This window comes from Amblyomma maculatum, chromosome 4 (assembly GCF_055883805.1).
Source record: "Amblyomma maculatum isolate TAMU_Amacu chromosome 4, ASM5588380v1, whole genome shotgun sequence".
Classification (NCBI taxonomy): domain Eukaryota; kingdom Metazoa; phylum Arthropoda; class Arachnida; order Ixodida; family Ixodidae; genus Amblyomma; species Amblyomma maculatum.
Window position 1 is genome coordinate 47,291,121 of NC_139347.1, and position 27,062 is coordinate 47,318,182.

General features: G+C 42.0%; 1 protein-coding gene across 1 annotated transcript in view; it reads left to right on the top strand.

Moving 5' to 3' along the window:
- Positions 1–3,336: 3,336 nt before the first annotated feature.
- Positions 3,337–27,062, top strand: part of LOC146190933 (cytochrome P450 3A14-like) — a 36,051-nt gene continuing 12,325 nt past the window's right edge. Inside the window, exons 1-10 of the mRNA XM_084599865.1 lie at positions 3,337–3,491; positions 7,657–7,753; positions 7,952–8,004; positions 8,860–8,956; positions 9,583–9,708; positions 11,231–11,468; positions 17,512–17,642; positions 17,958–18,051; positions 24,440–24,509; positions 26,774–26,882. Coding sequence (XP_084455991.1) covers positions 3,433–3,491; positions 7,657–7,753; positions 7,952–8,004; positions 8,860–8,956; positions 9,583–9,708; positions 11,231–11,468; positions 17,512–17,642; positions 17,958–18,051; positions 24,440–24,509; positions 26,774–26,882 — 1,074 coding nt within the window. The 5' untranslated portion in view covers positions 3,337–3,432. The remainder of the gene's footprint in view (positions 3,492–7,656; positions 7,754–7,951; positions 8,005–8,859; positions 8,957–9,582; positions 9,709–11,230; positions 11,469–17,511; positions 17,643–17,957; positions 18,052–24,439; positions 24,510–26,773; positions 26,883–27,062) is intronic.

Consider the following 27,062-nt stretch of genomic DNA (forward strand, 5'->3'; position numbering starts at 1 on the left):
AATTGTGGCATAAAGCGGCATATACCACCTGTATCATCCCAAAAGAAAAGCAAAAGCCAGAATCACTATATTTTTCGCTGGATAGCATTTCGACAAATATTTCAATTAACGCTTAGTGTGCAATATTTGTGTTCTTGTCTTAAAACTACTGAAAACCACGTCCTTATGACGTCTAGAGAGTCAGTAGCACACTTAGCTATGTCCGAAACTGCAGTAAGATGCAAGACACTGAAATATACCTTATCTCCCGAAAAAGTATTATTTAACCTAGGTAACAACGACTCTGTACTCTTCTTAGTTGTACCAGAAGAATTGAATGCGTCCCATTGAAGCGAACAGGACTGCTGAATGCATGTTCGCACTGACTGACATCGGTATTGTCGTTAGTTTAGTCTGAAGTCCGTTCGACTGTGTCGTTTGCTGACGCCACTTTATTTGCCGGCTCTGGTTTTGAGGGAAATGAAATTTTTGAAAACATTATTGACGCTTCGCTATCTGTCAGCTGATTTGTATAAATAAGAATACTGTTGAAAATGAGGGACGAGAAAAGGAGTTGCATACGGTGTGTCCACCTGTCATTTAGTAGAGGTAAGATGAAACGCAGAAAACAAAGAATGTCAGTGTGCTTCGTCTATGCTTCGTATTTATAGCCACTGCGTCTTCTGGTAAGCCTTTCTGCGTGCTTTAAGCTGTTTTGTGAATATATGGAGTCTTCACAATAGTGTGTGCACATCAATGGAAAGCATGAAGTAAACATGTGAGAGAAAACAATGATATCTTGGAGTGCCACTCTGATAAGACCGAGAGTTAAAAACGTCAATGGCTGTGAAGGCTAATTTTTAGGGCTGCACCCTTTCACAGGCCGTGAAGAGGTTCCTTGCTATCGGTCGCAGAGAACGCTAGTGGCCTCAGGAAATACAACCGCACAATACTGTAATCGTATGCTGTGAGGCCAATGCACCTCCTGTACACAGCGCACCTGTTAATCGAGCCCTCTTCTTGACCTTTGAAAGTCTGCTTGTATATGGGGCGGAAACTCGGTGGCGGCAAAAGGGATAAAACACAAATACGAGTCATGCACGAAAACCTGGAATATGAAATTATACGTGTAATGTCAACAAGCATTGAGAAAGCAGACTAGGTAAGAAAAAAGCGTGAACTGACGGCATTCTAGTCGAAATGAAAAAGAAATAGGCATGATCAAAGCATGTTATCTAAAAGTAATATTACCAGTGATTGTTCAGGATAATTGACTGAATTTTAAGAGAAGGCAAGCAAAGTAGTGGTGGCAAATTGTTAGGACGTTATTATGGGAAGAATATAGGAAACGCCTTGGTCCTGCATTTCGCTGAATTTGGCGGCGATGGCTGCAGCTGCTGCAGCTTGCTCTTCTTCTGTCTTCTAGCTGGTTCTGCTGATATGACGTCATAGTGTGCAACAAATATGGACAACAGTTTTCGCTTTTATTTCCCAAATCTTTTATACGTCAACGTTTTGCGTTAGCAAACATTCGCTGTCCATTCTGAGCAGGTTAAGAACTTTGAATAAATTTTCAATGTTTTTCAATCATTTCATAATAAATAATTCACCAATTACACATGCTGAATTTCCTTGATCGGCATCATCACGCATTACTTTTTCATTCCGAGCAATTTGAAACCATTGAATCCTCTTTTTCCAATTCTTCGTTTCTTCAATTACTTTAATTCATTAACCAATCAATTACAAAGTGTTCTTTTTAAATTAACATCATCAAGCAATGGCGTCTCAAGCTGATAATTTTTACATCTTTGGACTCCTTTTCCAATTTTCGCTTTTTTTCTTCAATTATTTCAAATAATTAGTACATAAAATTGCACATTCTGAATTTTCTTCATTGGCATCATTGAGATTTGGCTTTTCATTCTGAGCATTTGACACATTTGAACCCATTTTATTCAAATGTTTTAACTTCCTAAATGTTTAATACATAAATTGATCAATTAATAGCTATGATGCTCCATACAAACGTGAAGGAAGTAAATGAAATTTTTGGATCTTCTTATGAGCTTGCTTTAATAAAGTAACGCGATAGCATATAAGCATGCTTGAGTAACGCCTTTCTGGAATGCTTTAGGCCACTAAATTGGATCAACTTCACTAACTATACTATTCCGTCCACTAATCAACCCTAGCATATCCGTTATCCAGTTCTAATTCTGCAAAATTTCGGTAGCGTGAAAAATTTAGTAATCGGACTCCTTCAATCACCTACTGTTTTCAGCTAGTTCACAGGTCTGCATGAAAATATTTGTGGTGGGCCACATGCCAAATTTTGGGAGGCCCATTGTGGGAGCAACTTTGAAAATATTAGCTGAACCAGTGTTTTCGGCGGCGAGCCAACTGCTGAAATTCTTGGCTATACACCCACGTTTTGAGTTCTCCTTGGCCTATATTGATATTTATTCATGTCATATGACTGGTCCCTTGCTGTCATATAACATTTATGATAGCACAGTTCCGTTAAGTAATCAGGGTATATTCTTACAGAACGCGACGTTTCTTCCTGAATGACAGCGTAAATGCTATCATTATAAATTTTACCTGATTTTGAAAATAATTGCTAACTAATTGCTGCTGTAAATAAATGTTTCTTAAACTTACTTTGGAGAAACGTCTGAACATCTTACACATACGTGTGTAGCAAACATTATGCATGGATAAAACAAGAGTTGGTAAAATAAGGCACAGGACCTGGCTCAGCCCCGTTCTGTTTTAGGAGAAAATTCGTTTTTTTTTTCTCCAGAAACACTATGTAACGCTTTTGGAATGACGTCATGACCTTAAACAACAACGCATAATTGTGTAGTCAAAGAATTGCTGATTTGTCGCGACTGTCGTAGGCTGCTTGAATCAGCCGTGCTAGGTCGTGTAGTTGTGACGTCAGCACCCCCTCGAGAGATCACTGAGTATCGTGTGAAGACGCAGGACGCGAGATATTCGCCCTCGCCTGCAGCTGGAATGCTATCGCTATCAAAATGTCATTTGTGCCATCAAATATATGCACTACGGCCATCTTTTATGTTTCTTAAAAGTGTTCACTGTTGGTTGCGCTTTTTTTCACAAACTAATCAACTGGCCGTCAGGTCATTGGCTTGTTCGCACTGCGCATAGACCCGAGTGCAGTGAATCTCATTATCGGTGTTTCACGTCGTTCGCCAGATAAGCTTTTTTTTTTCTTTTTTTGTCTGCAGCTCGAGTGGTTATCGCGCGTGAGATCGGAAATTAATAATAAAAAAAAGATATTGCGATCAGCGAGATAGTTACAACACGGCGATCAGAGCCAGACGGCGCAACTCGTATCTGTGCACTCCGCATGCAGCCCTCTCCACAATCGCAATTGCCGTCAAATCACCACTTCAGGCACACTTCTGCGGATTCGGCAACGTCGAGATGCTGGCGACAGCGGTGCTTCTCGGCTTGACAGTGTGCCTCATTACAGCTCTATTCATGTGAGTAATGAAAACGGACACTGCTGTATGTAACGTCGTTCTGAGACTCATTGAGCGCCGAAAAAAACATACTTTACAGTATGTAACTCCAGCTGCCTGCGTAAGATATTTTCACGGCTTTTTGCAGCAAATATTTCTCCGTCTGGTGATGCCCTGCTAACTGGAAGCTGCAGTGGTCAATGTCTACTGAGTCGTGTTAATTCTCTTTTCCAAGGTGTGCTAGTTCAAGAAAAGTGTAGGATAGTGGTACCTTGTATTGTCTTCGCCAGCACCACAATTCAAACGCGTCAATTCTTCGGCGGTCAGCCTTTTTCACAGTCCAACTCTCACATCCATACATCACAACTGGAAAGACCATAGCACGAGTAATACGGATCTTGGTTGGCAGACTAATGTCTCTGCTCTTGACTAGGCGGTCAAGGCTAACCATTGCTCTCTTTCCCAGAAGCAGGCGTCTCCTAATTTCATGGCTGCAGTCTCCTTCCGAGGTAATCTTGGAGCCCAAGAAGAGAAAATCTGTCACAGCTTCCACTTCTTGTCCCTTGATGCTCCAGGACTTGATAGGGCAAGACGCCATGATCTTTGTCTTTTTAATGTTCAGTTTAAGCTCAAACTTCTCACTCTCTTCTTGTACGCGCATCAGAAGTCTTGTAGAAGAAATTTATTTGGTTCGGCTTTTTGGCGGATGTGTTGACGTTGTTTATTTTACAAAAGCTGTACTTATTGCTGAAATGTTGACATTTGAAATAAAAAAAAAGTTGTTTTCTTCGAGATTGAATCCGAACTCGAGACGTTGATGAGTGCTAAGAGCAACATGGACTCACGATAACTTCTTAAAGGTCAATAGCAGTGTAGTCTTCCTTACGACATCCACAGGTATGAAATTGCCTGTAATAGCCTTTTGCTTGCTTAAAGGGTCTTAAGTGAAAATGAGTGTAGTTTGCGTTATTTTGCCTTCTCAAAATTATTTCTTCAGAACCTCAGTTTAATAGCCAGTACCCTTCTTGTTCTTACAGTGCGCAATAAATCCTACATAAAAGATCACCCTTATTTAGTCCTTAGTTTAATTTGAATCCACAAGTGGTTTCAAATAAAATACCTGCTAATTTTATTTGCTAGCTTTCATGTACCTTCTGCCTTGTATTCGCGTTGCAGACAGCATACACATGTGCGCGCTTTCATAACATGTTAGGCCCGGTGTTTATGAACCGCCATATCTTCAGCAGCACATTGTGTATAGACAACAGAAAAAACTAGCATATAATTAAGCGAAATTTAATAAAAAAATATCCGTTACTTAGGCAATCTTAAAAAACTGACATTGAAATCAAGCTTACGTGTTGATTCTTAGAGTGAGTAGCTCCAATGCGGTTCCCCTCGCCTTGTGCTCGTAGCCGGAAGGTGAAGTGGCGCTACTTAATTTTTTTATTTGGCTCTTGCAGCGTAATCGGCGAATAGCCTTAAGCTAGAGCAAATTTTAATCCCTGACGCGTTTTACAAAAAATGCCCTTGTCTATACGGTATAGAATTATCAGTTCACCCTCACAAGGAATGTTAGGAACTCGTGCCCAGGGCGCATGATTCGCGATGTACTTGACTCCTAAAGAAATCATACAACTGCCAGCGCGCTGTAGCTGAAGCTACCTCTCTTGGGAGCACTATGATAAGAATGTGACCCTTGCCGCTATTGTTCTGTAGGTGCTGCAAGCGAGTGGGGCTACATATGCAAACTAAGTGGCGGTCTATGCTTTGGGTACTCCAGCAGAGAAACAAAAACTGATAAGCAGAAAGGAAGCCATGCGCATAAAGTAGACAGCCGCTAAAAAAAGAATATAGGAAAAAAAAATGAAGGTAGGTAGCAGCGGTTCAAGTGTTACACAAAAGAAACGACGTTGTAAATCTACGAGGGGATCGTACTATTGAGGCTATTAAGTGCAAAGCTTACCGTCTCGCCCATACTCTATTGCATTTCTCCTCATAATATGAATCGATTGCCGTAGAGTGGAGTTACATTTCAATGATAAATTGCCGGCGTTTTGTAAATTAGCAACCGTGGTTGCTAATTTTACAAGAAAAATGAATGTTGCGGCCAATGAAATATGGGAAGCACGTTCCGATTTTGTTGAATATTCAATGCGTGACCATTCTGGAGGACACGCACCTGAAAGACACAGGATCGTATACCTCAGTTATTGCACGTGTGTGCACCTGCGCGTCCGTGTGTGTGTGTTAGAGCGCATGTGCCTTTGTGTGTGTGGGGGGGGGGGGGGGGAGAAGAGAGTACACCTACTGCGAAAAATGAGTACAAGCGTCTCCCTACCCGGCTCCCGGCTTTCACGGGGGTGTGCACTCTGAAGAGGGTCCCATCGCCGGCGAAACAAATTTCAAACCCTGCGCCCTGCAAAGGTGGTTCTAGATACCGTGCAACTAGGGATGCCTTGAAGCTTCCACTGCGAAAAATGTGTACCGAGAGTGTATATGCAAGCCAATTATTGCGAAGTTATTGCCCGACACATGTTCATTAGCTAAGGTGTCAGATTGTGCGATGCTTTAACCACGCCGCAGGAACGTGTATCCGTGACCTAAGGGCAGCGCGTCTAACAAGATATTCAAACGTCCTGGAAATATGGGTTTCGGTCTATCTAGTTCAGCTCAAAGGTGAAGTCGGAGTTGACAGCGTCTGTCAAATGGGCTCTGTCATGTGGTCTTGAGACGTCACACCGCCCGACAACCAGTCAGCGCATGGGCATGTCATCTGTCAGCTGTCACGAAGCGTCAGCGTTTGGGCGAGTTGTTCAGACATAGTTGACATGTACGGCGCGGCAGAGAGCGACGAGGGAAGAGAATGAACAAGGCCGAGCACCAACCAACCGATCGAGCTTGATGCATCCTACAAAGCCTTTTCGCTTGAGATTTCACTTTGGCTAGTGATACATCAGTACGTGGAATATAAACAAACCCTAAGGAAGAAGCGGCCTTTTCTTTGTACAGATTTAAAGGCAACACAGCGCACTCACCTTCTTTGTGAGCTAGCAGGAGGCAAACGCCGTTTTCCCTCAAAACAGAGGACACCTGCGCCAAGGGAACACGAGGTATTAACCTGTTATAGCGCGTAACCATGTGGGCTCCTTGCGAAATCCACTAGTCACTGGGCTTGTCCGACGCCCGTCTGGAAACCTGTAGTACAACTGCCAGTATTTCGGGCGCACTCTTACTTGGTTGTCCTTTTGTGTTCTCTGTCCTCGTGTCTCTCTGCCGCGCCGTTCATGTCAAGTATGCCACCTATCATTGTTCAGAGTCAGGGGATAATGTTTCGCTTATGAAGATAACGCCGGCAATAAAAATGTCAGATTTTGCGAAGAAACAGGTTTTTATTGCTATCGTGTTAATAAAAAAAAAAAAAAAAACATGCCGGAGGAGGAGGAGGAAAAAAGGAGGGCGGAAGGCCGGGTTGTTAACCAGAAATAATTCCGGTTGATTATCCTGCACTAGGGAAGGAGAATGGGGGAATTAAAGGGGGATAGTAGAAAAGGGGAAGAAGTGAGTAATTCACAGTGTGTTAGGCTAGTCTCTGTTGAAAATCGAAGAAGTGCCTTGTAGGCTTTGAGCGCAGATGACTTTTGTGGCCATTGTCCCAACATCTTCCCCTCCGTTAAGGGGTTAGCGTCCAGACGATCCAATGCAGTGCGCAGCGTATGTCTTTCAGTTGCAAAAACAGGGCATTCACAAAGGAGGTGCTCAATCGTTTCATCAAGGCGATATCGTTCGCAAGCAGGGCTGTCAGCCATCCCGATCAGGAAGGCGTATTTGTTTGCGAAAGCAACGCCGAGCCATAGGCGAAACCTAATCAAAGGCAGGTGCTCCCGATTTAGAAGTGAGCGTTCTGAGGTTCCATCCATTGCTGAGCTTAAATTCATTTTCTGAAGTTTCGTTATAGAAGTAGACCTACACTTTCATGTTTGTGCGTTACTACCTTGGAGTGCGGTGATTTTCAAGTAATGAATTATGTAAGAAGCGCTTACTAATTACGACGTGTTCCTAGTTTTTTATCGCTAATGAAATGTGCACATTTTTTCATAAACCTCTAGGCAAAATTTCCGCTCTTTAAGGGAGCTAGTTGGGATTTTAGAAATGCCGAAGTTTGCATCCCATTTTCAAATTTCAGATGGCGTCGAAATCACTTCAATTACTTCAAGAAGATCGGCATACCCGGCCCGGAACCTAACCTGATATGGGGAAACCTACGCGAATACCACTCCATGGTAACACAGAACCGAATGATTTTTTTTTTTTTTTTCAAATAGCAGTATGGCGCCAGAGAACTACATCTTTCATAGAATAACTGCGGAAAGCAGAAACAAACGATAGCTAAAGCATATTGCTTAAGGCATAGAGCGAACTATGAAGCGTGAATAATATTCGCTACCTGTATGTTTTTCTTTCTTTTTTTTTTTCAACAGGAAAAATACAAGGTCCTTGGAAAATGGATTGAAAAATACGGCAGCGTGTTCGGGTAAAGTGTCTTTGTCAACTAACTGTGTGTTCGAGGCGCCTACCTTCGTTCACGTTGTTTGGGGAAACATTCTTGGCATTTAACACAGCTTTTAATGTTTTAATTGCCTTTACCAAAATAACCAGATAAATACGCCGTTTAAGCACCCATCAAATCAGCATTCTGTCGCAAAAGAAAATAATTAATTTACTGACAGAAAAGCAAGTGAGACAGCACAAGAAAATAATGGCCTAGACAGAATTCAGCTGATGCTTACTTTATTTGACAAAAGATTGTCAAAACACGACCAAGGGGGCACTTTTTGAAATGGAAGTGGCTTAGTATAATGTCTGATGTATTGTGTGGTAACACCGTGCTGACAGAAAACACGAATATTTTCTCATCGGAGCTGTAATTCTGTAAGAATCTACAAATCCTACTCGTGAATCTTCTAGATGTTCTTGCCGTAAAGTGGGCACAGAAACTGCGATAATAAGTCAAGCATGCTCAAAATCCCTAAAGGTTGTGTCCTGTGTACTGCAGGAATGTTGTGTCCACAACATTCCTGCAGTACAACTACCTCACATTGTGTAACCTTCAGGGAATATATTTTTAACCCGTTCGTCAGTTGTCCTGACATAACTTATCTGGTTATTATCAAATATCCTTCCCGAGGGCGCAATTATTATTCCTTCATACATTATTCAGGTTGAAGTAGAGAGTTTCTCCTACGCTATCTTTAGGTTTCCTCAGCGCCGGTAAAGACAATATTTTCTTGATTATCCCGCTACTCCACTCCTCCTCCGCCGTTATCCTACCCAGTGTCTTTAGTGTGCAAATTAGAATCTCATGCGTTTCACATGTTTCTTACCACAGTTTCTTCAATGGCGACGCACCCTTCGTCGTACTCAATGACCTCGATTTCATAGAGTACGTGTATGTGCGGAATTTTCAAAACTTCATCAACCGTGGTGTAAGTGTATCTTCTCTATGTTTGAAATCTGGGCTACTTACACAGATTACAGTTGATCATGTCCATAGCACTAAAGCCGAAATTTCAAGAGCTGTTTTTTTTTTTTGTTTTAGTACTTGGCCAGGAAATTAAAACGTTCCATTCGATAGCACACCAAAACGTTCTACCTTCACACACAGTAGACCTGCTGTGGTAAAGACACAATGGACGTGCCGAAACTTATGCGCATCATTGTTTGACTAATGCTTCATTTCTGGTTAGTCGCTTGGTTTTAGGTTTGCCGTCACAAAGCGACTCAGACTATGAGATACATCGATTCAAACGTAGCATCCTTAGGCCATGGAAGCACGTTCGTGAGGTTTGGTTTGTGGCCTTTCAGATAACGGCAGCTTACGACGGTACGCGAATGAGTATGTGTGGGATAACACAAGCAAAAGCTAAAGGAATAGTGAATAAGTGACAAGCAAAGTGCATGTACACAAAAAAATATCCGCACGGGAAGTTGCAGACGAAAGCTATTAGCGTTATCACATCGCAACCTAAAAGGCGATCCGCCTTCTTTTTTATTGCCACCCAAACTCTCATGATTTCTTTTGTGACTTAAGAACAAAACGTTGAACTTGCAGTATACTATGATGACCGATCAGATGCACCCTGTCATCGGAAAATCTGTGATGCACATCGGAGGAGCCCAGTGGAAAAGTCTTCGAGGTGCAGTGGCATACAGCATGAGCGCAGCGAAATTGAAGATGGTAAGCCACAAAAGCAAGAAGCTAAAGGCAGTAACTTGCTTTACATACTTACGCTGAGCTCGGAAAAAACGTGTCCTTTGAATTCATGAAGCTAATTTTACAGATCTTTACCGCCCTGCTGATTTCTGTGCGATTAGATTTATGTATTAAGCCGTTTTCGCCTTAGTTATCATGATTCAAGGAAGGTGTCGAACCCATTTGTAGGCAGAAAGGAAACGAGGGTACTCAAGATCCAAAGTCCATGTTGAGTTAAAATTTAGGAAATGCGACATATTAAACTTTCACGAATACAAGTTTTGGCTTGGTTTGGTTTGTGGGGTTTAACGTCCCAAAGCGACTTAGGCTATGAGAGACGCCGTAGTGGAGGACTCCGGACATTTCGACCCCCTGGGGTTCTTTAACGTGCACTGACATCGCACAGCACACGGGCGCCTTGCTTTCCCCTCCACTGAAAAGCTGACGCCGAGGCCGGGATTCGATCCCCCGTCCTTGGGAACAGTAGTCCAGTGCCGTAACCACTGCGCCAACCCGGCGGGGGAATGCAAGTATCTTCCCAGTGGTGTGTGTATATAGTATATTGTCACGTAGCCGTTTAGGCCCGTAACTAGAAGGTTGGCTTTAATGGGGGTTGATCCAAAAGCTAATGGAGAGTAGGTCCAGAAAACCGAGAGACAGTCAGCACCAAACTTCAGCTTGTTGACATCGAACGTCACGGGGCCACTTCTACTTCAAGTCAGCGCACGAGACTCGCGATGACGCCGAGCGGCTGTGCTGCTGCGCACGCTACAATATATTGGTGGGTGTGTGTATACATATTCAACAGAGTATGGTAATTCATTGATGCATTGTCTCAAAACACACAGTATAGTGGCCTTTTTTAGGCTAAACATAGCAAGAGTGCATAAAAATAAATTGTCACAGCGCTGCCATTTGCACTTCATCCCGTTAGTGTGCTGCGACCTTTGCTCGTGTTGTACGAAGCCGCCGTACAGTGCTTGCATTGTATTGCGCAAGGAAAGAGGACGACATTGCATAATGATCAGCTCTGCAGCTTGCTTGATAACACTAAGGCAACGCCGTTGGATGGTCGATTAGTGTACTACTAAGATGCTGTCACGAGGTTTTTACTGATAGTGTCAACGACGTATTTGAATTGCGGCATAACCAGTGCATTATATAGAATTAGAATCGCTTGTGGCCAAGATGCCAAGCCCCGCATAATAGTGCGTCACTATCGATGGGGCCTGCAACATGTCGTTTTAATTGTGTTCATGTCCACGCGTTGTAAAGACAATACACGTCTTAATATGCTACACTAAGCGGCCACAGCGACGGCGCAACTGAATAATATTCTTCTTGTTTAAACTCAACTCTCTCTTTCCGGAACGCCATTTGGTTTAGAGAATTGCTTGGTAACGTAACATACCGCATAAATATCATAAAGTGGCCACGGAGCCTTACCGCCCTTTAGTAGTGCTAAGATTTAAATACCGACTTCCAGCATTGCTCCTTCTCAACGTAGACCCTTCCGCACCTACAAGAGGACGCTGATTTCTTCTTGAAGTCTCTGGAGAAGTACGCCGACACGGGCGAGGAAGTGCATATGCTGCACTTGTACGAGCAGCTAGCGATGGACTACACAGCCCGTGGGGCCTTCGGCATCGAGGAGCGCTTTCAGGGGAAGCCCGACCACCCTCTCCTTCTAACTGCCAGAGAGACGTTTAGAGGAGTCATGAAGGGACCCTTCCATCTGATCGCACGTACGTCACATATCTCACTCCTGCGCGTATACGCCACGGCTAACGTAGATATTGCTATAGTCAGGGAAATGGTGCTGACTTATGAGAATTCGCTACATATACGTAACATTTACAATGCCATTGAAGTGGCCATTTGTTCGCGTATAGACATAAAGTAACGTAAGAAAGGAAGAGCGTTAAAATAAAAAAAAAGAATAGCTGAAAGCGACTGCATATATTTACTTGTGTTTCTAGTTCGTCCTTCTTAGTTGCGCATTGCTTGCGGTGTTTGATGTCCTTGAGACTGCTGCCATTTGAGTCGTTTGATTTCAGTTAATTTTTCTATCAACCTAAACTGTCAACGTCGTTAAAATTTACATTGAAGTGGCCACGTAATCAGCGCTGCATTGTACAGAACGTGCGTCACCGTATCAAAGGTGCCTGCCTTGATCAAGCGAATATCAGGAAACTCAATGCGCGTAGTCTGTATTATTGCATCGAGCACGCCTAAGATTTGTTTGAGCGATTTTTGGAGAGTGGTTTTAAGAATACGAGATCGATTCACGTCGCATTGCGTTTGAGAGAGATATATAAACATAGATATTATTAAAATCTACCAAATTGCAAACATTTTTGTTTCGTTTGTTAGGCATAACTTATCAGAGATTGGGGTCAGTCAATACATTTAATATTTTAAACAGCTACATTATTAGACTCTCATGAAGGATTTACTATAGTCCATATTTCTCAGCCTAAACCTGAATTTCATTTTTTTTTGTCGACTTCCAAACCCTTTTCTCCCAGGGTTATTCAATCGAGGTGACTTATACGAGCACAATTATAAACAATAATCACTTATTCTAGTAAACCTGGAGCTGCCGTCAAAATATATACAAGAACCATGACGCTGCGTCTTACAAAAAAGTGAAGAGCCGAGGCCACAGCACTCGGTCCCAGCGAACGCAAAGGATCCGAACACTTGTTCTCTTGTTCAGGATAATAAAGAATTTCACTGTACTCTGAATTTTCGGAATTCAACAAAGAGCCTAACCTGGCTTCCCTTTTCCAAACCTTTCCATGGTGGTTCACTAATGTAATAACTAATTACTATAAATTGCAGCTGGCCTCTTGTTGAGATCTTTATTGCATCTACTTCGTTGAAATTGAGCCAGTTATTCAAGGTTACAGTAGTCATCTGAGGAGTGCAAGGATGCAGGAAAACGAAGACGACAACATCTAAATGTTGTTCTCTTTAAACATTGTCTATGTGATTTTTTCTGTGTATATTAACGTTTTTAGACCCAGAAAAAAAAAAGAAATCCTTTTATGGATGCAATAACCGAGCTCAGAGCTTTTTTACTGACATGATGCAACGCTGTGATGTGCACATCAATAATGGCTTGTTGCTGTCTTTTCGGCGTGAATATTATTTTAGCATAAACTGCGCATCTGGGATGCGCGATATTTGATGCTTATCCACGCAGGTTGCGGCAAAATCAGTCAATGATGGAAAGTGCATTTGTTTCATTAAGCGTTTTCTAAACATGGAAGCTCCGTCTTCGTGTGGAGTAGCTGTAGTTTCATTAAAATGCTGTCGTCTACCAATCGGGCTAATTAACATTTGTCTTCAGCGCTCCTTTTATTCAAAAGAAAGCTATCGGCGTTCGTCTATATCGGTCTGCAGGTGAGTACGGGCAGATATCATTATCATACAGCGGGATCTAGGTTAGTTGTCTGCGCCAGCATATGTGCAGTGTTATCCTCTAAAGCAAGATATGTGTCCCTTGCACACTATAGCACTTCCTTGTAACGACCAACTCTTGAGAGCGGCTCACTGGACTGCGTTTTACGTTTGTGAAAGAGATACCTTGAAGGACGTTTCTTCGTATTAATTATTATACACCACAAAACTGAAGCCATGAAACATCGTCTATTGTAGCGTGATCTACACAACGATAGTCAGAGCCGACTTTCGTGTGGTCAGCCGGAGCAAGAGCTGCGCGTGTGCTCCATGTGTAAAGATGTTGACGGTGATCACGTGTACTGCGCGTGGCATCTTTGCCTATGCCAGAAGCTGCTTTCGATAACCCTGAAATCGTTGCTTGACGTGAAGAGGCTAGTCAGCGTAAAAATGAAGCTTGAAGGGCTAAGCGTGCGTTGGATACGCCTGAAGAGCGCGTAAAACATCTCGACAAGCGATAACATCAAGACGCGGAGCGACAGATACGTCGAGTCGATGCCCTACGGGGAAAAAAAAATATCAGAATCACAAGACATGAAGGAGATGCATCGGATTACCAAACACACGATTCAGCTGGTGGCCATCGTTCCAATCTGACTTTGTTAATAACGAGGTGGGCTTTGCGTTTTTTTTTTTTATATGCGAAAGGATGGTGGCATCGGCGGGTGTTGACAACGGCTCATGCATCCATTTATCCAACTTTGGAGCTAGCTTTCTCCAAAGCTGAGCAGCTAGTGTTTGCGCAACGTGTAACGGTTGTCTTGCTAAACAAAGGATTCCCATTTACAACTTCAACAACGGGTTTAGGTACCTGCCGATGCCGCCCGATTCACCAGTGCTCAAGAATGTTGCCTAACGGCAGCTCTCGCTACGTATGCCCTGGTCTTGCTGAGATAAGCCACCTCCATTCTTTTTGGATTGCTTCTGGGCAGTGACAGTTCGGTAGGCTTAGGACAATGCTACCAGGAACACTCGAAATCCCGATGCCATGGATGCTGAAATTAGGTGGAAGCTTACTTGTAGATAATATTTAGTTGTATTTACTGCTGCAATCTTATATAGCACGAAATAAAACGATCGGCACTAATTTTGCTATGCCAAAAAATTATTAAAATATATTTTGGCGACTTATATTGCGACTACACGAAACAGACGTTTGCCGTTCCCCAACGTGAAGCACACGCGTCCCCCACTGTGACGGTAAATGAGATATGCGCGTTTGACGCGAGTGCAGGAATGCAGGCGGATGCTACACAAGCAACGTGGGCAGCACAGAAACTCGTTGCCATGAATAATGTGCGAGTGATTTGTTTTGGGATTGCTGTTCAGTTTCTGTATTGGCCCTTTAACTGAAAGGGGAAAAAAATAAAGGAATACTAAAAGCCTGTACACTAAATATTGGTTGGGTTTTTCTTGGTAATGATACGTAAGACATTACTGTACATGAATGCCCACGTATCTGTGTATATTTTCTCCTGCAACCCTTAAAGAATGTTTTAATGAATTTTTTTCCTTACATATCTCGGATTCAGTTTCAACAATCGAGTAGTTCTTTGACGTCAAAATGAAGTTTACTGCCGTTGGCAGGGAAAGGGCTGTTAAGTGGCACTTCGGGAAGGTAGACTATTTATTCACCGAGAATACGTATGGCCAGCTCCTTTATTGCACTGTAACAATGGTACCGTTTCCGCAGTATGAACATCTGCATAGAAACAGTCGTCATTAACACATTGATGAGTGCCATTTATGCCTCCGGATATTATAAACCACACCTGCTATTTGTGGCCAGTATACAATGCCCTATAAAAGACCTTTAATAAATTCGGAGGCAGCGCTCAGGTGGTCACACACTCAATAACGTTCAAGAGAACTCTTTCCACACCCAACGCAGAGATTCTAGGTAGGCTGGTACCGAGACTCGACGTACTGCATGTCGTTTAGAACGATGCGTTGCAACCACGCTGATCGTATGATGTCCATACGTTGTTACACAAAACATGGCCTATCCACTCATTGTGTTCAAGAAGTATTCTATTATGATAGAAGCGATAGTCCGCACGTGTCCAAATGCACAAAGGACTGCCTTCACAAGCAGGTGTTGCTCAAATGAGTGATAACTAATTCCTGGAGGAGCACTTGTTCGAGATTGTGCATACGTCAAACGAATCATATCTGTTCGCATATAAGAACGGTTTGCCGAGATGATAAAGGCTTTTATCGCACATCCATGCTCTGTCCTTACTCTGTCCAGCCTTCTACTGCCAGACGAACAAGACACACTAGGGAACACATGCTGCAACCTGCCTTTCCCCCGAACAAATTCATTTAAGTAAAGCTTTTTTTTTCCCTCGGACCATCTCTGATTGAAATTTGCTTCCAGAATCTCTTTTCCAAAGCAGTAACTTTAACAAGGCTCTGGAAGGTCATTTGTTTGGTTAGGCTGCTAAACTTTTTAGTACTTTACATTTGTTTCTTTTGTTCATGCCGAATTGTGCTGTGTGTTATTGTTTATTTATATTTGTTAGGCTGTTCAATTTTTTATACTTACTATTACTATTATGATTCCTTTCTTCTCGCCGAATTGTAGTGTGCATTGTATTTTTTTTGTGTTTCTGTGTGTGATTGTTACCTGGTACGCCCCTCCTGCTTGGGCCATAAGGCCTGCAATATTTTGAAATAAATAAATAAATAAATAAATAGATGAAACCACTTTAAGAAATAGTTAATATCCTCATCTTACGTTTAGCTCCTTCCAGCTTCAATATTGATACTGGAACAGATTGAGCACATAACTGGTGATGGGAGAAATGAGTGTGTTTTAATAAAATTTTCAACCTATTCGAGTTAGAACAAGTAATACGTTATTTCTAGCCCTGCTGGTGACCGAGCTGTATTCATGTTGACGATATCTTAAGTTTGTTACTTCAATATGAATTAATTGCTCTCATTACGGTTACAATATGCTTTGCTTAAGCGCAAGATGTGGAATTTTTTTTTTAGTTTCTCGACAACAAGGTGTTTTTTATTATGCTCTATGAGACATGCCCCTTTGACTTTCCTCAAATTTTCATCACAGCTTTTTGTTTAAAAGATGCATTGAAATGTATTACTTGATAAGCCGTCCAACAATGGTTATAAAAGTGAGTTACTAATAACTGCAAGTGACCTCGTTCAGTAACTTCAGAAGATAGAAATGTATTCGATTGTTCGTCATCACCTAGAAAATTTGAAAAAAAAAAAGATGGACACTTCTGAATAACTGCCCGCTGTGCAATGGCAAAAAAACAAAACAAAAAAAAGCATACTGCTTTCTCATACTGACAGTATAATTAAGTTTCTTTACGCCGCATGTCGGCGTGTTTAGAAGCGGTGAGGGATCTTTGGTTAGGGGCGTGAGCAATTTCACGACAATATATGCGCGTTTTCATCTCAGACTGGCTACATAGGCCGGTCGCCTACTACAATGATAGAACAAAGATATAAGGCTCAATAATTTGTTGCAAGAACTTTCCCTAGAATCTGCAGCACCGTTACAGGGACTTCATATAATAATAACGCCCAAACCATTTCGCGATGCTTGTTTCAACAAGACACAGTCTAAGAAATTTAAAAGAAAGAGCAATCAAAACGCAGGAAGAACGCCCTCATGTTGAAAAGCATCGATCTCCGATACAGATTGCGTTGGCTTTCGCTATTTACTTCTGGATATAATTCTTTGTAAGATATTTCAGCTTGCCTCTTGTACTCAATGTTTAAATCACCCGTGGCTGCTCGCTGATGAGACCGGCAGACTGTCTATTGGCTGTTCAGAACGCCGTCGTCGTATCGAAATCGAAATGCAACAACACCCGTGCGCTGTGAGATGTGCGACCACATTAATGCTGCTCATCGTGAATGGCTCAAATGTGAATATTTTAGTTATTTTGACATTCAGGTCACAAAATAAATCTAACCAATTACTGCAACAATTGAGGAACAGGCGTTTTCTGGCATATTAATATAAGTAAGGAAGTAGTGTAAGCTGGGAAACATAATAATGACTTCGAAGCAGCCAAATACTTTCTGTGCTAATAATGCTGCATCGGCAGGCGATAAAGAAGACTAAAGTGTGATTCAGTTTGCGGAATGCGTATCTGCGAATACTCTTCTCGTACTCTGGCGTCGAGAAATTTTAAAACTATCAGGAGTCTAATAAGCTATAATCAATATTTCTTAGTAAATCCACTATTCGCCTGAAATGCTAATAGCTTATTCGGCTTTAGAAAGAGAGTTGTCGCACCTTTGTATTTAAAGTTGTTAATTTTATTGATGCTTTCTTTGCAGAGAGCACAACGAGCTTTTTACCATGGATGAAACCATTCTACTGGTTCATTTCTAAGTTCGGGAAGTTCACCTTTGGAGATCTCGGTCGGGAGACTACCAAGGTTATTGAGATGAGAAAAAAAGACCCGTCAGTAAGTGGTCAACTCCACTGCTCTCTTTGTCAGGCCTCTCAGAAGGGAGTCCTGGCAATCATTGTCAGGCTGCAAAACCACTGGTTTATGACTTAAAGGAACGCTTCGAGGAAATGATATAGTACTACGCCAATGTTATTTTACTGTGGGCAGAATTTCAGGACAGGTGGCAGCCAATATGCGTTTCTTGGTGACAGTTATGTAAGCACTCAGTCGGTATTAGTGGAGTTTAGTAGGATTGCAAAAACCTGCAGATACTGTGTCATGGTATATGAAGGGGACGTGTATGTAGCATTGTTTTCTTAATTTTTGCAGCTAAGAAAACCAGACATACTGCAAAATCTCATCGATGCGGAGTACGTTAAAGATGCCGAACTGCAGAAGGAGATTGGAACCAAGCAAATGAACGGTAATTTAAATATGTAATTTTATAGTTTTTAATTATACTTTGACACATCCACAGACGCATACTTGAATGCCGTCAGTATACCTGTGCATGGCCGCCATTAATCATGACTTTGCTACAGGCACTTCTGCCTCTGTCAAATGCTGCTCCTGCTTGATGACACCAATCCAGCCAACGTTTGGACAAGTAGACGTATCTTCGTCTGGGCAGTGCGGTCATCACTGGCACAGGTTTAAATACGTTTTTGCCTCCTAAGAAGAAAAGCTGGGAAGGGGCGAGTGTGGGAGAAAAGTAAGTAGGTAAAGGAGCGAAATAAGCGAAATAATGTTTCTTCTGTATGTACTTCTCAGCCTGGAACTGGTGATCATGTGGCCTAAAAAAAAAGAAAAAGAAGCGGCAGCAGCAACAAAAGCTGCAATGCGGGCTGAATGTTGAGCCAGCACCTAAAGCAGATTCGACGCTGTCACACCTCTCTTGAAAAGGGACAGGCATTCCAAAGGGTCCTGATAAAGAATACATCTGCAGGGAAACAGTTCTCAAAAGCTTCCTGCATGGAGGGGACAAGGACAAAGAAACAAAACAATACCAGGTCAAATGAACCACACCCGCCACGTCCTAAAAAGAAAGGGTTCAAGGGCCCTTTTTTAGCATGTAAATATAGATAGTATTCGAAATGATGTTCCATACTTTGTCATTGCCCTCTGCAGACCTCTCGTTTACACTTCAGTATCGAATCCGCGCAGCTGGTGTCTCGCTTCTTGTCCTTTGTGTTACGTCCAAATGTGGGCTGCTTTTTTACATTGTATCTACAGCAACTTGCCCAAATATTCGCGCTGTCGCCTAATACATTTGCCTCTGCTGTGGATTAAGTCTGTTACGCTTAACGATTACGTTACCTTGCCTTCGCAATATGTGTCCAGGTGAGTACCCTTTGTTTCGTATTGAGCGTCAGTAACTCTTGTTATTTACTCTGACCAACTTTCTTTTACTCACATTTAGCGCTAACCTATCAGTTTCCTTTGCAAAGCACCCTACGCTGTTCTCAATGCATGTTGAACCTTTTTCGTTAGCATCAGCCTTTATTCTCCATAGGCGTGTCTCGGTAAGATAGTTTTTCTTGCGTCCTTCCTTTGAAAGGGAACTGGTAACGTGCCATTAATAATCTGAGAGTTCTTGCTAAATGCGCTCCAGCGCAATCTTGTTGCTTTAGCTATTTCAGTCTGGTTGTCCGAAATTCTGGTTTATTTTATTCTCTTACCACTATCAATGCCTCGTTACTTATCTTAAACTACTTTTCTTTTTCTGTGCTCTTGAATTAAGCTTTATGCATAATATTTTATATACCAACTGATTTTCAGTTTCATTTGCCTGTTAAGGCTATTGATTATTGTTTGGTTTGCCGCCTGAGATTCGTGCTATTTACTTACAGAAGCAATTTTCTAGCAAAGCGCAGACGACTAAGTTATAGTTCCTAACTTTTTTCGATTAAGGATATTAACAATCCCTATAGGAAACCGGTGAATAGCACTAAAGAGATCGTGTCTCCTTATTTCTTACCTTCACTTACTAGAATTTTGTAAATGTTATGGAAATAATGGTTGACGTGCAGCCAGTATATGTATGTTTGTAGTATTTTCACACCTGGCTCCTTTACTGACGGGCTCCAGAGTAGCTGCATGGCAGCTCACTTTCGACTAAGTCGGTTGCTTTCTCGTAATCGTAATCGTATAGGAGTTGATAATATTGAACGAATTTCTCTTTAAACTGGTTGACAGCCTGGTGCACGCCATATTTTCAAGTTGATTTTAAAGGGACAAAAAACTGATTAAAATATGTAATGGGATTACAGTGGAAATAGAAATATCTTGCCTCGTATAGAACAGATTGAGCACTACAATATCCAAGAAACGAGGGTTTATAATTTCACTTTGGCTCTGAGAGCGGCGTCAAAAATAATTAGTGCCACTTCTTGCAACGAAACGCTGTAATTATCACTGTAGTAATCTACGTGACTACATCTTGGGAAAATTTCACTGGCTTTCGTGAATGGACAGTGTTCTTTATACTTCAAATATATTTTGTATTGTTATATCTTATTTTGAACTGTTTCTAATGCTGTCGTTAGCTGCGCCCAGCCTCCTTTTGCATCCCCTATGATGTGATGTGATGATGTGACGACGCAAACTGCTACTCGCACAGCCTGGAACATTGTAGAAACATAAGCGAGCAATCGGAATCTTCAAGACGCTATCTTACGCGGCAACGAAACTGATAAAGGTGCGTCTCGAGACATCGAGCATTAACAAAGAATACAAAACTGATACGTAAGCCAGAATCATAGTGATAAGGCCGCATGCCGGTAGCTGCTAAGAAACAACAAATACAGCTTTGAAGGTTTGACGACAATATTTTGGATGAAGCGGTGAACATGGCCCACCGAAGCTGATGTAGATGGTGTATGATTTCCTGTACGATAACATCCTTGGGTGTAGAAACTAAACCTTACTGCTACTGCGTACAAACAGTGTGTATTTATTGTCGCGCTGGTGAATTTTTTTCATTATATATCGGTGCAAACTACTTTGGTCGACGCTCAATCATAACCACGGTTTCTACTCACGGTCTCCAGCATTGGATTTCATAAAAAGAAGCGCATGCACTAATTCCAAAATTCTCACTAAATTTTTTCTACTGCATTTCTGACAAAACCATTACAGATTCGACCACTCGAGACAGAAAGCTTTACATTGCGCCGAAAAAAAATGGACGCTTAGAGTGTAGTGTTATATCCCTTTAAGGAAGGCTGTCTGGCCCTTCTGTACATTGAAGCCTAATGTTGTCCTTCTATTAGCGGCCACTTAGCAAATACCGTGTAGCTAAGGGAAAGTAAGCTGACCTCTGCAGTTCTTCAAGGACTTGATGTCCTTTTTGTTTGAATTAAGATATTGCTAGCATTCTTCCAACATGTTTGTACACTCCAGGTCATGAGGTACTGAGTGAAAATAATGATTATTTTTTCTTGTACATCTTTCCACCAATCAAGAAATTTTTAATAACCTAAGCCTGTCCACCGCTCCTATACGTTTTCATTGATGCTGCAAGAGGATTTTCTGAGAGTTCGATGTAAGCAGTCCCCCTTCTTATTATTGTCATCTTCCTCAGATAAAGTATTTGTACTGCAGCAAGATAACGAGTTTCTCTTCTTTCCCTATAAGTCTATAACTCTGATTTATTTTTTCCGTACTAGTTTTACCTGTTCCTTTACGTTTTGACCAATTGAGATGCAGTTAATGCCTACTATATCGAACCCGGATATATTCAATTATTGCTTACATCGAACTCTCAAAAAATCCTCTTCCAACATCAATGAAAAAGTATAGGAGGGGTGTTCGCGTTTATCGTAGTCCCGCTCAGCAGAATATTCGATGTATCGAACTGCGCGCCGTGCCACTGCAAGGTCCGCTTCTTCTAACGGCACCCATGTGATCATTTCTCGCGTCAAAGCCCGATCGGCTGCGCATCTTTGTATACTTACTGGCAACGCGAAAGCAAACAGCTTGGCGAGGAGAATTTTGCGTCCGCTTGAAGGTGGTCTTCGGTTTGGTGTGCTTGTCTGCAACGCAACATTGCCGTCTTGAGATGAATGCAGTGTTCGGTGCACTGAATGTTGTGCAATAAGGCCAACCTGGTTGGCGAAAGACTTGCGGCGGCAGTCGCGTAGTCTTTTCCTTGGTGATCCAGACGATAAAATGAACTGTACCATGTATTAGCTGAGTGATTAGTGAATTTATAGCGTGTCAGTAATCGATTTATACGCGCAAATAGCAGCGGCGTTTCGCAAATCACCGTTCACTGAGCTTGGATGTGAACCTCAATGGCACGGTGCCACGGCGCGATCTGTCGCCGCGAAATATTTCGAGTGCGCGTTCGTGTCCAGGAAGCAGTATGTGTGGGTCCACCAAGTTCATACCGATTTTGAAGCCTGGACGGAGCTCACTCTCGCACGCGTGTTCTTCGCGGGTCCCCGTACCCACTTCGGGTTACCAGTTTTCCAGGCGGCAGCCCATCGCTCCAGAAAGCGTTCTGCTGGCGTGGGCACATCATAATAAAGTTTCTGTGTTACACACGAGCTAATCAGTTGGATTGTTTATTTATCGCATTATTGACATATCAAACTGTTTCACGATCTCCTTGGAGTTCGATATATTCGAAATCGAGTGTACTACTATCCTGCGGTCATTGTATTGCACCTTTACAATGACATCCACACCCTGCCCAACGACAAGGATTGTGCGTAATATAAAATATCTATTTAAGTTTTCTTATTCTCATCGAGCTCTTCTATGTCCACCTCCGGTACTTGCAGTTTGCTCACGAAGACAGCCATTTTCGTTTCACAATTTCGCTGCGTTAACTCAACTCCTAACTTCTATTGTTATTATTAGAGCTTAGATCATAGACGACTACTGCCTGCTTTTATAAGACATTGTTACTGAAGTCGTCAATGAGTAGAACCTGCCGTGCCTTTACTTGCCCTATTATCAACACTATGTATTATAAAAGCTTTCGACGGACGGTTTGTCGTGACTAAATGTATGCGCGTAGGCACCTCCCTGTTTTAGTTTACGCTTCTATAAAGCCTAAATGCTTTACCTGTCACCGTCTCGTTTAATTATATTATAGACGTCCTGTGTTATATTTTGCGTTTCAGCTAAAGAGCGATATTATAGTACGTGCTCGGCTTTTCGTACTCTATACGATTTCTCGAACTCCCTAACCTCACTAAGCCCCATGGTTCCTCTAACTAGCCAGCAAAAACAAAACAGGCATGGCATTTCTTTGGAGTGACGTGACAGCTTACATTCTCAGAGTGAGAGACTAGATGTTTGAAAGAGCCTTGCTTCTGCAAGTGGCACAACGATCATTGGCGCTACAACTGAGAAAGATAGTTTGTAGTGCATACTTCGAAATAAATGATGTGCTCATTGAATATGTAATGTATTTGTGGCATTAGACGGCTTGCGTGATCTACATAGAATAGAAATCACCTTGCCTCACCACCTGATACGCTGCACGGGGTAAAGAAAACGTAAGTGGGGCAGTATGATGACGGCAAGATATTATAGTTCACCACAACTTCTTTTAATGACGACTGCTCATCTCACTCTGCGTGAGATGCCAAATTCAACTCTTCAAACCACTTAAAACATTGGCTTCAAAAGATATGCAGAAATTATTCCTATGATTTCGTACCCGGCGGGATGGAGCAGTGGTTAAGGTGCTCGACTACTGTTCCCAAGGATGCGGGATCGAATGCCGGCGTCGGCGGCCGCTTTTCGATGGAGGCGAAAAGCAAGGCACCCGTGTGATGTGCTATGTCAGTGGACGTTAAAGAACCCCAGATGGTCGAAATTTCCGGAGTCCTCCACTACGGCGTCTCTCATAGCCTGAGCCGCTTTCGGACGTTAAACCCCACAAACCTACCAACCATCCTATGGTTTCGTTAGCAGTCCATTTCCTTTGCACGGATAGGTAGTCCGTCTTAGGAAAGCCTTATGGTAATACGCTAACCGGGTAGAAGTAACACTTCAAAACGTCTTCATTTTGCTTAGGCCTATTATGCTCATTTATAGTAGGTTGCTGAATTGCGCAAGAAAAGAATACACGAAAGCTAGTGCAGACAAGTCATTTAACCATGGAGGCGAATAAGCCTTCTCGTTCAAGCATCGTCTCGATAACAGAGAGAACAAAAGAATGTATTTGATGCTGCAGCAAGAAATGCTTATCAGTAACTCTGATTTGAAAGCTGCGTTGCTTCCTTGTGCAGTGTTATCGGCGAAGTCACGACGCAAAAAATTTCCTTCGTTCCAAAACCGAGAAAATTCAGAAAAGAAAATTATTAAAACTTGAGCGCTCAATAGACTTTTTCCTCAACTGTAACTTGAAATTCAGTCTTCTGTTTTGTTCCTGTTTTTACCTTTTATGCTTCGTGGCCGTAATTTTTGCTTTTATTTCTCACTCATAGTACAGGCTTCGCGCGATGCTTCGCTTGAAATAAGTAATCTTAAAAAAAATCACAAAATAAGAACGAATGAAGATAGCAGGTGGAAATACAAGCAGATACATCGTCTGCCAATCCCAAATTCTGTCATAAAAAACGTAGAGCAATTTGCAGCCAAATATTAATGTAAAGAAAACTGGAATTAAATTTTAGGCACCTGTCTGATGCCTAAACACAAATGTTCGATCAAAAATTTCACCTCTCCGCCAATGGAGCTCCAAAATGTGTCACATTATACCTTACACTATTACCTGCTTGTACTGTATGTTCTTGGTATCAATCGTTACCAGCCTATTCAGAATCGTGCTTGCTGTCTCTTTGCTTGCGCAGGATACATCAAGTCGAGGTCACTGACCGCTGCTGAGATAAGCTCAAGCTCCGCTGTGGTGTTCGTCGGGGGGTAAGAATTCAAGCGTATAGAAAAGAATGCGATTAAAAAACAGACATGCCATGGTAACAACTGTTAAATACAAGGACTAATATGATAAATATCACATATAGTTCAAATAGGAACATATGAAAGGAACATTTTTACGACGTTAAAGCTGACGTTCGACAGCAATCCGCCTGCGGTATTGTGAGCGAAAAATCACGGGTATGATGCTGGCAGGCGGTAGCTGGCAGCTGACATGGCCAAGCACTAACAAGTCGACTTAGTGTTGCCCGACATCACGTTTTGCGGGAGCGGCCAACTTTGGTCGCTCTTCTGTCAAGGGAGGATGGCATCAGAATCAGCCCGCTGCGACCCCAATTGCATTTACGTTAGCCCTAGACCACGCCGGAACGTTTATTTTGCTTGGTTAAAGCAGGATTTTGCCTACGCTATTGTGTCATACTCCTAAAGGCGGAGCTTGTCTTCCATATTTTCTGCCACTATATATAAATTTACAAAAAATTCAACTCTAATAAACTAAGATATATCTATAGAACATTCCAAGCTCTTTGGATAGCTTAAAGAAGATTCATATTCATATATAAGAAAAATGTCTCAAAAATATTTAAACAATTTAGTAAACTGGCTGCATGTATGAGGAAGAAATAATGATTTTATATGCATGATATTTTGTTATTTAAAAATATGCCATTGAATTTCAGGCTCTGCACTTTACGTAGGGTCATTCACCAAGCAACTCCATTAACTATTCACTTCAAACATGCGGGCTCTTTTGCGTTAACGTCTGCTATATCCTGTATTTTTTTTGAAATCTCTGTCTGTAATAGATAAAATTTAGTTATGATTCACTTTAATAAGCATTTAGATTTTTGCAGGCAAAGCGTTGGCTTTTACTTTCTTTTCAGGGGTTTTTGAAGGTAAATAGCCGTAAGAGATTACTCGAGAGATGCCTGCTTTAAGAGGCATCTGCCATAAGAGATGGCTTGGAGCTGGTTTTTTTTTTAAAAGGCTACCTTTTTTTTTTCTTCAAGGAATATTCAAGTAAAAGACTTCAATACCGGAAAATGACAGTTCATAATTTGCTATTTAGAAGTAAGTAGTTAGTCGCTGAGAAACTACGCCATCACGAGATTATATTTTCTTTCAGCGAGATATGAGATTTGGGAATTGATTAGAGCAGTAATGGTAGGCTCATGATTCTGAGACTTTCCAAGAGCTTCAATATTGAAAATAATTAGATCCCTGCCCAGTTTCTCGTTTGTGTTCGTGGTAAAAAAATTATGAGGCACATTTAAGTTCCGCTATTAAATTTAGGACGCGATAGCGTAGGCTACTAGCCCACATAAAAGCCCAGATTTAGCGAAGTCGTATGAACGTGCCTGTGGTGCCTAGGGGTAACATGAATTCAAGGGTCTGGCATGCTGGCAATGCAGACGCCATTCGTTTTCAAGCCATCATCGCCATCGCCATCATCATCATTACTTCCATCTGCCATTACAGCAAGCAGCGCGAAAGCATATTCCATGTAGGGACTAAGAGCTTTGCCAGTTCCAGCATATTTTGTTCTTGAATAGCATTGGTTACCCGGTACTTTCTGACACACATGCCGCATTCAGTCAACGCCGCGAACAAAGCGTAAAATCAGCATAAGACGCACAAGAAGGAAAGCAGCAATGTTCAAGCGGTTGGGGCAGCCACACCAACCAAGTGTAGTGTGCGGAAATAGATGACACAACCAGCATCACAAAGCTCACCCTCCCGTTTTGTCAGTTAGCTTAATTGCGCTTACATTCCAGCAATACGCTGAACTACATCTCGCTGGGCAAGACGAAGATGGTACGGTTGGACGCTTCTCAAATTCTGGGAGAAATCACTGTACCTATATAAGGTTTGTTATTTCAGAGCGAGCATACGCAGCCCCTATAGGATTTGTATTTTGACATTATTAGATACCCAGGAAAGCTAAAAATACCAAATCCCATGCGAAATGCCAATTCCAAGTCTACACGATAAAGTATTCTGTATTTTTGCGCGCTATACTGGCACGATACCAACTGGTTCTTGCCACTGGTGCTTGCTTTTTGTCAACTGGCTATCCCTCTTTTTCGGATATGTTTTGAAACTTCCGCAATATTCGTTATGCTAGCAATTTCTGTGCAATGTAATTCATTTTAGTATATTTATAAATCTGTCTCCTTTATTTTCCTCTCTTTAGTCCCGCTGGCCTATAAGGGTTTAACCAGTGATCGCATGTGGCACCTTTATTGCAGCTTTGAGACGACTGCCACGTCCCTTAGCTACATAACCTTCCTTCTTGCTAAGCACCCGGATGTCCAAGAAAGGGTCCGCGAGGAAGTTTTGAATGCACTTTCAGATTCGGTGAGTAGATTCTTTGCCACTCAGATTTACGAATGCTAAAACTAATTTCTGCACAAATTGACTTTTTTGCGTCGACAAGAGTGATTACAATATTTACGAGCCTGAAGAAATTTCAACATGTAAAATATTTAATCACATTAACGACAAAAGATGTCAGTCGACCAAAAGCGGAAAGAATGA